Source organism: Andrena cerasifolii, chromosome 8 (genome assembly GCF_050908995.1).
Source record: "Andrena cerasifolii isolate SP2316 chromosome 8, iyAndCera1_principal, whole genome shotgun sequence".
NCBI classification, from domain to species: Eukaryota; Metazoa; Arthropoda; class Insecta; order Hymenoptera; family Andrenidae; genus Andrena; species Andrena cerasifolii.
The window spans coordinates 14,925,983-14,939,713 of record NC_135125.1 but is presented as its reverse complement, the minus strand read 5'-3'; the positions used below and the strand labels follow the sequence as shown (position 1 = coordinate 14,939,713).

General features: G+C 38.6%; 2 protein-coding genes across 7 annotated transcripts in view; both read right to left on the bottom strand.

The window, feature by feature from the left end:
* Sdk (sidekick cell adhesion molecule) overlaps positions 1 to 11,364 on the bottom strand; it is a 51,255-nt gene extending 39,891 nt beyond the window's left edge. For all 6 annotated transcript variants that reach the window (XM_076818741.1, XM_076818743.1, XM_076818744.1 and 3 more), the window contains exon 1: positions 10,208 to 11,364. In XM_076818741.1, coding sequence (XP_076674856.1) covers positions 10,208 to 10,325 — 118 coding nt within the window. In that variant the 5' untranslated portion in view covers positions 10,326 to 11,364. The remainder of the gene's footprint in view (positions 1 to 10,207) is intronic.
* Positions 11,365 to 11,881: 517 nt separating this feature from the next.
* On the bottom strand, positions 11,882 to 13,086 carry LOC143372163 (small ribosomal subunit protein uS8A). The gene is made up of 4 exons (XM_076818113.1): positions 12,930 to 13,086; positions 12,390 to 12,524; positions 12,090 to 12,255; positions 11,882 to 12,013 (listed from the first exon to the last, which is right to left on the bottom strand). The coding sequence occupies exons 2-4, from the start codon at positions 12,520 to 12,522 to the stop codon at positions 11,920 to 11,922; spliced, it is 393 nt and encodes a 130-aa protein (XP_076674228.1). The 5' UTR covers positions 12,523 to 12,524; positions 12,930 to 13,086; the 3' UTR covers positions 11,882 to 11,919.
* Between the last annotated feature and the right edge of the window lie 645 nt (positions 13,087 to 13,731).

Here is a 13,731-nt window from a genome sequence, read left to right as displayed (position 1 = left end):
AAAATTGATAGCATTACGCTCATGTGCCCGAGCTACTTCGTTGCAGCTAAGGAGATTTGAGAATCTTCAGCGCTTTGCACACTTTGGGGCTGGCCAGGGGTTTTGTAATGGCGAGGGACGTGGTGATTTGGTATTAACTGGTGCAGGACCCATTTTTGACACAGTCGAGGTATCGAGGCACATGTGCTACTTACCAGTATCGTTTCTTGAAAGAGAGGATATGCATTTAAGTAACAAGACGAGTAGCTAAGGGGGAACACCACTGTGACGGCCGAAAGTTTTTAAGAATTTTTCTCAGGAATAATTTAACGTTTTCATTGAAGATTTTTATTACCTATATTTAGTACAGTGTCTTAAGGGATTATAGAAAAATAAGTAAATAGAAAATCGTGCATAAATTTTAATATATTAATTAATCTTCTAGACTCCTCACACGCGCTGGTCGAATGTGTAGGAATGTTCCTAAGTATGGAACAGCAGGTCCGGAATCAAATTTCATTTTTTTTTATAAACTATATGAGTGTAGTTTCCGTTGCACGTGCCGATTTCTTAAACAAATTATTTTTGTAAAAATGATGCGCTTTAGAAGAAAAGTTTCGAAAATCCGCGAATAAGATGGACGGTTTTTCGGGCGTATTTAAAAAAATTTGTTTTCAATCAAAGAATCCGCACGTGCAACGGAAACTACACTCATAGATATAGTTTATAAATAACAAAAAATGAAATTTGATTTCGAACCTGCTGTTCCATAGTTACACATTCGACCAGCGCGTGTGAGGGGTCTAGAAGATTAATTAATATATTAAAATTTATGCATGTTTTTCTGTTTATTTATTTTCTTATAATCTCTTAAGACATTGTACTAGAGGTAGGTAGTACAAATTTTACATGAAATATAAAATTTCACAGTGGTGTTCCCCCTTAAGAAGCGTAGGTATCCTGAAGTGTGTGCGAATGAAATTGGGGAGCAGAATGGACTCTGCATCCAAGTCGAAAGTGATAATGGCGTTACGAGTGAATTCTTCAGGTGGGAGAGATAGTAAAGGGGCAAATTTATTTAACACGCGAAGGGTTAAGTAGCTGCCTTTCCACTTATGGGGAGGAACCCTAGAAATAAACACGGGGTGGATTCTGATACCCATGTTCCTCCTTTTTCAATTTTGCTCCATGGATCATGCAGAGATGGGCAAAAAATTATTTAAAGAAAAAAATTTGTGTACGAAATTTTTATTTCACACAATTTTTGCCCGTCTCTAGTGTCACGACAGTCACGAAAAATGCCGAACGGTCTCAGAGATCGCAAGAACCAAGTCAGAGTTCAGTTTCGTTCGTAGCCATCGCTCGGCGACGCCGCGACAGAGAAAAAAGGGCCGGGTAGCCGGGGTTAAAGCGAGAGGAACGCTATAGAAAACGGCAGAGTGGAACGCGGAGGCCAATACACGGCGAGGGGGGTGGAGGGGAGGGATCTGCTCGAGGACCAGGTAAAGGCCCTTGTCCTCTATTGTGCCACGGTTCGAGCTGACGTCAGTGATAGATACCTTTCCTGGCATTATGTGCACCCATACCACCGAACCTGGTCACCTTTTACACGGGGTACAGGTTACAGGGGGCGCGGTGCGCGCCATTTCTTTTAACCAAGGGTGGCTCTGCCCACAGCGACCTCGGTATGTACGCGAGGATCGTATCGTCTTCCTGTCGGCCTCAGTGGTGGTGGAAAGAAAGTTTAGAAGCCGACCAATAAAAAGATACGATAATGTTGCAGAAGAAGCTATATCTATATAGCACAAAACCAACTGATACCAACATTATGAATAGAATCTGGTAAAAAAAATTACTTATATATAGGAGTGGATTCGAAGCTAATTCTTAAGGGTGGAACCTGATTTAGGACTCTAAGAGAATTGACTTTTTTTTATATTTTTTTAATCGATAGTAACTCTTATGGAGAATGTATTCCCAAAGTTACAGACAGAAATTTGAAGTAGCTTCACAGGGTGGATGTACCGTTTGTGGCCATTGCACTGTTTTTGGCCATGTGCTTAATTATCTCATTTTTAAATTGCTTGCAAATCATTATTATGTGGAGAATTTCATATCATATTTTGTTTAGTATACCACCAGAAATTTAAGGTTACATTTATTGCTTACGCGGAAAAATATTATATTTTTTAAGAACTGCCAAAACTGGTACAATATCTTAAAGTGGTCACAAGTGGTGCATCCACCCTAGATACAGCCGACGTAACAGATGCATGTCGCGCAGGCATACTACTTAGGTACCGTCGAAAACTTAAAACGCGTTTTTCTCGAAGCCACGTTTCTTAAAATTGTGTACACGATAGAGAAAAATTTAACTTACCGATTGACTTCGCCCGGGGATTTTTAGTTACACACTGACCACCCATCGTCGATGAATGAAAAACATTTATACAGAAATTAAAATAAACCATTTTTTGCATACAAACGTCGAAACTTTTCCGTCAAAATCGTAACTTTATCTTTAAAGTCCATTAACTTTGTCAATTTTAGACTTTTTTCTTATTTTTTTAATTCATCGACGATACCAATTCATGCCAATTAAGAAAAACTTCGTTTTTTTTATTTCTGGGGGAAAAATGGATCCGCTAGGGTGTTTACAATTTGAAAACTCCGGCGGCGCGGCGCTACGAAGATATACCAACAAAACAATGTTAAATGAATTTTTTTTTAATAAAAAAAAGTGTTCTTGTTGTCTGAATATGCAGTAAAACACCCTCAAAGTTTAGGAAAGATTCGCTTTATATTTGTTGGGAAAATAATTCTTAAAAATCACCGCGCTTTTAACCAGATTCCCCCGTTAAATTCTCGAAACATTCGAAATTCGAAGTGCCGATTCTGTTTTGCAAGTGGAATATTTTGCTTCGAGAAACCCATCCCTGCGTATATGCATACGTACCTATACCACAAATCTTGCACTTTCCTACGACCACCCACCATTATATTATGCACAGCCTTCTCCCCCCACATTAGTAATGATAATAATTTAAATCGTTGTTTCCTCCCCGAGGGGGAGGAGACGTGGCAGCGTATTCCTCCTTTCGTATCGCACATCGCGGGTGGGATCGTTTGCATTACGAAAGTCGGGAAGTCGTTACCGGCAGTGGTTTGCGAAACGAGCGTTTTCAGAGCGGAATATGTAGATCGCCCGATAAGACGTTCTCGCCGGTACGATGCCGCGCGAAAATGCTAATTATTATCGATGGCGGCCTTCCCCAACCCCCTGCGAATATTCTCGTAATGGAAAGTGGCGAGATTTCTTTTCCTTTCGATTTTTTTTTCTTCAGTGATTACGTATTTCTGGGTTTGAAAATTTAGGGGATGAAGTTTTTCGATTGATGGGAGAGGGTCGAGGAGCGTCGAGGCGCTGAGGAAGAATTCTGTTTTCATCTTCGGATAGTTTTCATCCAACGAACTACTCGATCGCGTGGATTCTTCGTTGTTCGGAATAAGAAGTTAACAGGGTAAAGTCGATAGACACGATTGAAAAGCGTAGGAGTGTAGCCAGCGCGAGATTCTACCGTGGAAACGCTGCGTACGAAAAATTGGCATGGATCCTAGTGTTCCCGGCCCAGGAAGACGAGCGTTTCCAGGTCGATGATCGACATAATGTATCCGACTAAAGGGCATATGAATGCATTCTGGTGTAAAGGGTAAATTGGCGAACAACGATCCCGCAGGAAAGGACGCGCGGACAATAGAGAAGTTTCAGCTGTGGCACCGGCTTCAAACAGTTCCTCCGAGCATTATGGAAAAGAGGCATGCGGATCGCGAGCAACCCCCTCTGTTCACACTTGATGGATATAGTAATTGCTTCTGCGAGTCTCCTTGGAGAAGGATTCAGTCGCTTTCTAGAAGAAAGGGATAAGGAAACTCGAGTGGGCCGAGAACGGCCCGAGGAAGGTACTAGATACAGAAATTAAAGAAATATTAGAGTTAAAGAATTTTGTTGAAGAAATTTAAAGTTGAAGAAATTAGAATTAAAGAAATTTTAGACTTAATGAATTTAAAGTTAAAGGAATTAGAATTAAAGAAATTTTAGAGCTAAAGAATTTAAAGTTAATGAAATTAGAATAAAATAAATTTCAGAGTTAAAGAATTTAAAGTTAAAGACATTAGAATTAAAGAAATTTTAAGGTAAAAGAATTTAGTTAAAGAAATTTAAAGTTAGAGAAATTAGAGTAAAATAAATTTTAGAGTTAAAGAATTTAAAGTTAAATAAATTAGAATTAAAGAACTTTTAGAGTTAAAGAATTTTGTTGAAGAAATTTAAAGTTGAAGAAATTAGAATTAAAGAAATTTTAGACTTAATGAATTTAAAGTTAATGAAATTAGAATAAAATAAATTTCAGAGTTAAAGAATTTAAAGTTAATGAAATTAGAATAAAATAAATTTTAGAGTTAAAGAATTTAAAGTTAAAGACATTAGAATTAAAGAAATTTTAAGGTAAAAGAATTTAGTTAAAGAAATTTAAAGTTAGAGAAACTATAGTAAAATAAATTTTAGAGTTAAAGAATTTAAAGTTATATAAATTAGAATTAAAGAACTTTTAGAGTTAAAGAATTTTGTTGAAGAAATTTAAAATTGAAGAAATTAGAGTTAAATAAATTATTATAGAACACGATTAGGTAAAAAATAAGCCGGGGACCACAGAGTTCCTAAGACGAAGTATCTAATATGTCTAATAAACAGCAAGCACTTTCCGGATTCTTTCCTCTGCACTTATCTCGATTCGATGGCAAACGCAGCGATTTCCCTGCAATGAAAATAAGCGCACACTCGAGCGATTAAAAGCGAATTTAGACTTTACACTTTGGATGTGCATCGCGGGTGATTCATCCACGGTGATTGTGAATCTATCCAAAATAAAGACTCGCTCTACTTTATTCACTGGTCACTTTGGCTAAAATACAGATAGAAACAATCTTTACACCTCTCACTGCGGACGAATCCGCGGATGCACATCCAAAGAGTATCTACAGTCTGAACTCGCCTTTACGCATTCGCCTCGCGTTGCACGCGTACACGTTCTCCATGCAGAATCGCTTTCGTTGCTGGTCATACCACCGATAATTAGTATTAAACCGCGTGCATCCGTGTGCCATCTTAATTGCATACGTATGTATCAATGCACGTGCGTGACCCTCTCGCGTGCAACGCGCACCCTCGTTGCAAACTCGACGCTCCGCGCTGCACGCGCAAGAAGCAGGACACGTTCATTCGAACGGCGAAATTTCGCTTCCGTTGTAACGCATCCCGCCATGCATTTTTCAAAGCGGAACAGAGGATCGTCGCTTAAACGTTCACGTCGAACAACGCGGACCATTGATGTTAACACCCTGGTAGATAAGAGGAGATAGAGAGAGATTTCGGGGAACTGGGGCAACGTACAAACAGCTGCAAAAGTTTCCACCTGTTTCCACTGCGAGATAAACAACTGGATCCCATTGTCTATTATATACCTTGGTAATTTCTTAAAAGTGTGTTGGATAAATATTCACAAAGAGAAATTGCATTAAGAAAAGAAAGATAGTATTTTGCTCGAATTTTAAAATACCGTGGGAATTATGTATTCTGCTCGTGATACAACAGTGGTCCCCAACATGTGGGTCGCGAACCCCAAGGGGGTCGCGAAGTGTTTTCTGGGGGGTCGCCGCGGTGATTTTTAATTGAAACTACTAAACTAATAACACTTGTTACTTTTAATATAGTTACATTGCCATATTTTGCTAGATTTTTCGTAAATGAAAAAAGTATTTCTAATTAAATATTATTAAGTTAGACTTGTATTCTTAAACACCTATTTTTAATGTGTTTTCATTACCTTATTAAATTTACCTGACCTTATATATAAGGTTTCTAATTAAATATTATTAAGTTAGACTTGTATTCTTAAACACCTATTTTTAATGTGTTTTCTTTGCCTTATTAAATTTACCTGACCTTATATATAAGGTTTCTAATTAAATATTATTAAGTTAGACTTGTATTCTTAAACACCTATTTTTAATGTGTTTTCTTTACCTTATTAAATTTACCTGACCTTATATATAAGGTTTCTAATTAAATATTATTAAGTTAGACTTGTATTCTTAAACGCCTATTTTTAATGTGTTTTCTTTACCTTATTAAATTTACCTGACCTTATAGAAGGTCAGGTAAATTATATTATATAGAAGGTCAGGTAAATTATATTACATATAAGGTCAGGTAAATTATATTATATATAAGGTCAGGTAAATTTAATAAGGTAAAGAAAACACATTAAAAATAGGTGTTTAAGAATACAAGTCTAACTTAATAATATTTAATTAGAAACCTTATATATAAGGTCAGGTAAATTTAATAAGGTAAAGAAAACACATTAAAAATAGGCGTTTAAGAATACAAGTCTAACTTAATAATATTTAATTAGAAACCTTATATATAAGGTCAGGTAAATTTAATAAGGCAAAGAAAACACATTAAAAATAGGTGTTTAAGAATACAAGTCTAACTTAATAATATTTAATTAGAAACCTTATATATAAGGTCAGGTAAATTTAATAAGGTAAAGAAAACACATTAAAAATAGGTGTTTAAGAATACAAGTCTAACTTAATAATATTTAATTGGAAATACTTTTTTCATTTACAGGAAGTCGTAGGTTATGCGAATATCATAAAAGGTGGTCGCGGCTAAAAAAAAAGTTTGGAAAACACTGCGATACAGCGTCAAAGATTCCTATGTTTCCCTGTTTTCAAAGTTTTGGTACGCAGGGGAGGATGCAGATTTTTCTAATATGGCGGCGGCCGCATTATTTATCGCAGTGCATGCAGAGAGGCGACAGCCCGGCACGTGCTCCGTATCCTTTGCAATCGTCAACGAAGAGGTCAACGGTTTAACTTCGTTCGCACAATTGGGCGGATTAACGTCGTAATAAATCTCAATTAGGGTGGCTCCTACGCCACACGCTCCCGGCCTACCAAAGGGGAGATTTCTCAAGATTTTTATTTGCGGTCGTTCAAAGCGGCACGGCAATCTCCGTGTGAATCGCAGCAGGTGCACCGATTCGGGCCCATCGATATCAATATTTTATTCGCCGGGGATCATTCTCAATTTGGTCACTCCGCGCCCTCCTATTCGCGTCGGTTTCGTTGCACGCGTCGCGCGTGTGCTTCGACGCCCTAGTCTCACTAAATACAATAGATACTTAAGGATGTATCGGACCTATCTTCAAAATGGCAACAAGTTGATGATAATTTGTGAGATTGTTCTTTTTAATCTTCCTGACAAGCTTAAAAAAAATTAAACAAATTCACTAAACGGTTGCTGAGTTATAACGATTTTAATTTTCACTGATTTTACGCGTACTCTTATGGAAAGAGATTTTGACAGATAAAATAACTGAAAAAATGTTGAAGAAATCGTACCAATGTTTTCAATTTTTTTAGAAGGTGAATGTCCCAATTTCTGCTCATTTATGAGGTTACTCGTCATAAAGAAGGTGTAAAAAATTCGTTTGTGATGAAAATTTGCAGAGTAATTGATTAATTCTTTAATAATAAAGCAACCAATTCAAAAACTATTTAAGAAAGATATTTCCAGGTGTTTAATTATTAGTAATTTGTAATTAAATATATAATCCTCTAAATGTCCGTATTTCTGCTCATGCAAAATAGCGAAGTATGTATTGAACCAAGCTCGTGCAACACTCGCGTAAATGTTTAAATAATTTAGAATTATTTTGTTGCAACTATAGTACAAACGTAACGCATATAATAATAAGAAAAATACGAAATGATCAGAAATGGGGACATAGCAGAAATTGGGACATTCACCTTACATGCAGTATATGGATAGATGAAAATATCTGTGGAGTTTCAATTGTTTTCACTACACCGTTTTAAAGAAATAAATTACAACTTGAGAAAATTGTGAATTCAGGGCATTTTCACTGCCAAAAGTTTAGCAAATAGTTACAATATATAATTAATTAATAGTTAATACATATAATTAATTAATAGTTAATACATATAATTAATTAATAGTTAATACATATAATTAATTAATAGTTAATACATATAATTAATTAATAGTTAATACATATAATTAATTAATAGTTAATACATATAATTAATTAATAGTTATTACATATAATTAATTAATAGTTAATACATATAATTAATTAATAGTTAATATATATAATTAATTAATTGCAAAATAGTTCTGATGTATTATTTTAATTAATTAAAATAATAAATGTTTTAATCTGATCGATCCAGTGCGCCGATACCATTGTAGTTAAGTTTTACGGTCGAAATTTAGTTTATTCATAATTCTTTTTAGCAAATAGTGCTTGAAAAATCATTTGTAAAGTGAAAAATACCTAGGAATAAAAACAAGGCTCCAGCTGTCGTTCGAGTTCCTTACATCTACATTTACTATGCATAAGACGTAGGTATTCAAGTATTTCAAATTTCATATACTTCTAAAGGGTCCTCGATTTTAGAAGCCCCGAAGCACATGTGTATTTTCAAGAATTTATAGAAACCTCCCCCTGCAATGGAGAAGAACCTGAGCTCCCCGGTAAAGTTCAAAAATCTTTTATAAGGCGTGCTCCACATAATTCGCACCGTCGCAGAACTCTCGCCAAGAAGTGTGCAATTACGAAAACAAAGCGGCACAAATACCGCTGCAATATTTGGCCGTTGCTCCGCCGCATAAAACGACTTACGGTCCATTAACGGGAGGCCACTTAACGTTACAATCTGCCCTTGATACCGTCCATAATGAAGTGCACTGTACACTACCAGCAGCGCTATGAACGCCGACCCATCGATACCGTGCCAGTAAATCACGGGACCGCGGAATTACCGCTATAATTAAGCGTCGCTATACGCGATAACCGGGTAGGTATTTAGGCGAGCAGTCGTCTATATTTCCCTCCCTGATTCAATAACCCTAGAACAACGTGACACGGTCGAAAGTGAATAAAAATCATCCAAAGATTGTACATACCGTAAGCAGCGGAGAAATTTTTTTCCGAGATTCGAGAGGCCGGTAATAAATCGTACGACCTTCGGGCAATTAAATGAAAGCGGAGGTCGAGTGAGGGAGGCACCTGCCTTTGGACAAACGTTCGTACAGTAACCAATCGTACGTATGTAAAAGCAATTTGGCGATGCGCCAGGGGATCGTTGTTTGTTCCACTCAGCAACGTTCCCAATGTTTAAATCGCCGCATATTAGGCTTGACCCGTTTCAGGGAACGCTCAAAACCCTGTCGCTATTCGCGTTCCTACGTTCATCTTTGTCGCGGGTATCGTAACGGCGGGCCTGTATCCTGTTCTCGTGCCAGTTTTCATGACAAAGCGAATACCGCGCGCGTGTAATAACGACGACAATTACCGGCTACCTCTGCGCACAGATTTGTCATGGAAAAATTCCATGCCAACGCGATTCCGCTAATTAACACGTCCACTGCCATGGAGGCGAGGGCAGTCACCATTCATTCGACCTTGGAGTTTTTACTTGGTATCGTTATAATAAATAAACCCTCGTTTTTGCAAGCTTCCGAACTATAGCACTGCCAACAGGATTGATGTAGAATATTAACGCGCTCCGTGGCCCACGATATTTCTGATGAAAGTTTTAGATAAAGGAAACAGGTGTTTGTTGATGCAGTGTCGAAATCAGAATGGAATAAAAAGGAGCTGAAATTATGGAGAACATTAGACTGCTACTTTTCTACTTTAAAGTCCGAGCTTCCACCGTGCCATGGAACGTGTCAAACATGTCACTAAATATTCTTATTTCTGACGATATAGCGATGGGTAAGCTTGGGGCAATCAATTTGGGGTTATAATATTCCGCAATTAGTATTTCTATTTAGACAGTAAGATTTGGAATTTTCCTTCGTAAGAAAGCATCCCAGTCTTTCCAGCACACTAATGCAAATGATGGGAGCAAAATCTTATTCGTAATGAATATAAAAATGCTTGGAACAAACGAGAATCTAAAGCGTCGTTGTAGGCTCCACGAGACTCCGCCGCCTCATTGTCCGCATTGGCGTGTCGTATTATACGAAACCGACGAGAAATGTCGGAAGAAAGCGTGATACGAGAGACCCAAGTACGCGATGGGCGAAAAATTAGAATGGGAAGGGATGAAAACGGGCGCGAAAACTCACCAGTGGCGCAGGCGCTGCCGGCTATCCAGATGAAGTAAACAGCGGCAAACAGAATCCGCGTCCTCGTGCCGAGGAAGGCCGACAGGTCCGCCAGCGCGTTTCCCCACAGCATCTCCATGGCTGGCTTGGCGAATTTCTGGCCTTCTCGATCTCCTCCGCTCGCACTTCCTTCGTGCACTTCACTACGGTGGACGCGCGCCGTGGCAATCGCACGATGGGACAAACAGTCACGCGACCCAACGCCAACGATTCCTGTACGATCTCCGCATTTTCGAGTTCTCACGTGGCGATCCCAGCCGCGATTACGTTTTCCCCCGACAGCCGTGACGGAAGAGCGTTACGACGACCCTGTACACCTGCGAGACGACATTCCTCTTACTTGCACTCGCGCTCCCACCTTCCGTCGTGAAATCGACGAGCATGTAGCTTCCGAGTGCAGTATCCCATTCGTCGATCCTTCCTCCTCTGCCGTCTCACAACACGCCAGCAATGGTCCGAGGACTATGCAATCTATAAGATTACGTTTCACGTGTCGTTGAACGCTTGCTTGTATACGGTTCGTCGTAGCATTCCACACGCCACTTTTCCGTCTCGATTTACGCAGGTGCGCGTGTGCGTCGCGGCGCAAATGTTTTCGGACCGTGTAAACAAGTCTTTTTGATTGTCGCCGTTGCGAAAGTGCATCAAGTCGGTCAATGAGGTATCGAGAGAAAGGTTGGAGATGTTGCGTGGCAGTACACAATGCAACTACTGTCGAAGAGACGAAGGATGCATGTTTTTCGAAACGTTAATGTCCGATTGTTGTGGACTGGAATTTATTATCCGCAGCGATCGCTTGTTTCCTGACGAATGTGTTTTATATGGTGGTATAGGTGGTATAGTTCCTGATGCTTTCCTCCGTGCGCTTGTCCCTTCAGGTGAATGCCAGGTAACGCGCCACAAACGGTCACATTCACCTGGTAACACCTGGCAACATCGTTGAATTCGATGGAAACTCGTTCACACGCTCCCTCGGCGAAACGAAACACGCGTACGGGAAACTTTCGTTAACGGAACTGTGCCCGAACGCAGAAACATTTATGACGCGACGCGCGACCGACCCGTCCGTGGGTTTCTTTCGAATTATAAAGTTTTGTTGACCGACCGTCACCGCCTGCGTTCACAGCAGGTATAAAGTTGAAATTGAGACCACGCGCATGGCTGGAACGTCCCCACTGGCAGCCAGCCAATCGGGCAACAGAGGCGGCCACCAATCAGGCAGGCTCTGCGATTCGGCACGCGTGCATCCTATTCGCCACGAATTATCGCAAGGAAATATTAAATAAATATTGTTTACGTTGAAACAACTTAACCTAATACTGAATTTTCTTTATCTCTAATTGTAAATAGAAGACTTGTGTTGTTTACATTAAGCTCTGCCTTTTCTACGCTTTGAATTATATAACGAGATATAGTTTGTTATATAAAAGTTTAGGAACTTCTCCCGCGGCTTTCATTCATCGAAATAATTTCGTTCTACTATTAAGAGAATGGCAATTACTTTCGTTAAACTTTTTAGTTCTTTTAACCTCGCGTAACAAAAACTATAGAAAAACTGTTGCGTATATATTTCATATTTTGATTAACACGAGTCCCGCGAGATGGTAGACTTATCGACAAAGGATGTAGGGTGTATTTTTTGGTTACGAAATTTTTATTGAATTAAATAAAAATTAAAAGAAGAATCCAAGTATTTTTCCTCCAAGATGTTTTCTCCTAGCCTCTTCGTGATCCATAATTCCTCCGCTTGTGGTTAAGACGACATACCTAGAGAGTAAACAAATTACAAGAATATTATACGAACTGATCGTCCATAGAATAATATGAACCTCTAAATACATACCCGAACTGACGGGATGGCAAAAGATTGTTGGTCCATTTTTCGATATCGTTAATTGGAACGTCAAACCTGGGCGAGATGACACCACATTTGTTTAGCCTTCCACTGAGATTTACTACAACTTTGCCACTGCGGTGGTCATCGACAATCTCGAATTCTCCAATGTACCCTGTACGGAGCGGAAATAATACAATAAAATCATAGAAACAAAAGTACGTAAAACTCGAACGATAACCTTATTGCCGCTATTGTATAGCACGAAAATAATTCTGCGATTTAATATCTTGCGAAAGAGTTTCTTACCTTTCCTCATCATGACGGTCAGAAACTTAATGATCACTTTTGAGCAGGGCCTTAACAGCACCTGTCTCTTTCCACGCTTCTCGGCGTTATTAATGGATTTGAGGGCATCGCTAAGAACGTTCATACGCACCATGGCTGGAAATGAGAAGGTTATAGGTTATTTTACATTCACAAGTGTTTTATATAAAGTGCAACATTGTTTTCCTCCATCTTAAAGTGACATTCGAACATAACCAAAAAGGGCAGGAATGAACTTGACCGATGTAAATCTACCTGTGCACGAATATAGGTGTACGATATTCGTTGTTGAGTGAAATATAACGATCAACTTTAAACAGTTAACATTACACAATTCTACATTGAACGAACAAAACAATGAGAACGAGAAACTTGCGCTGATTCTACCCGCTGGGCACTTTCAGCTGTGTACGGTTTTCAACGACAACGATACGAAATATTGGCACCAAACGATAGATCATTAAAAATACCATGCAATTTATCATTAATTTAGGCTGGATGAAGTTGAAAATATGAGATTACCTGCGATTTATAATTTTGTTTATCACAGCAACCTACACGCTCGATTATCCGAACGAAAAAGAGAATTGGATGTCAGTGCTACCATAGTAAGCACCTAAACTTCCTTGCAACCCATTGGTTGGAATTCTTGGGATTTAAATAGGGCCGCGATACCGTTACTAACCGCTAGTTTTGTCGACAATAATAATTCGCGCTAACAATCTTCTAGAAAAACCTTGAAATTGTGCAATCATGTGTATTAATTTTCTAATAGAACGCATAATACTGAACACAGAACTTACTTGTTCACCGCAGTGCGTATCGCGCGACCCAGTTGGTGACATTTCGTTTTTCACTAAGCGACTTTGAAAACATTGTTACGAGGTTGACTGCCATGTTCTAGTAGGTTATTTCAAATGATTAAAAATGTTTAATCTACAGAGTTATAAACAGGGATAGATATGTACAAAAGTAGATATTGTAATTATTATCATTATAAATAGTCTACGTTATTATATTGTTTTTAATATTCTTTATCATGCGTCATATATTAATCATAGTTAGGACATTGAACACCCGCTTAGAAACAATTGAAGATAATAGACTCCAAGCCACGTTTTTAATATTCTTTAATTCCATCAACTTTGATTTGTCGTCTCCTATATACTGTATTCACGATTGGCACGGCGAACAGTACGAAACCGTGTCACATACCCGATTCACCCGAAGCACTCCTGTGCACGAAATGCGTTCATTGAAAATCAGGATCTGGCACTCTGTCATTGTTCTGTCGATAAGATAGACAAATTCTTGATCCAAGTTG

What these genes read in the sequence shown, in the direction of transcription:
- LOC143372163 (XM_076818113.1), bottom strand. Translation starts at nt 12,522, where the DNA reads ATGGTGCGTATGAACGTTCTTAGCGATGCCCTCAAATCCATTAATAAC. An exon ending in GACCGTCATGATGAGGAAAG is followed by an intron (nt 12,256 to 12,389) that starts GTAAGAAACTCT and finishes CGCTCCGTACAG; the next exon opens with GGTACATTGGAGAATTCGAG. An exon ending in TTGCCATCCCGTCAGTTCGG is followed by an intron (nt 12,014 to 12,089) that starts GTATGTATTTAG and finishes TTTACTCTCTAG; the next exon opens with GTATGTCGTCTTAACCACAA.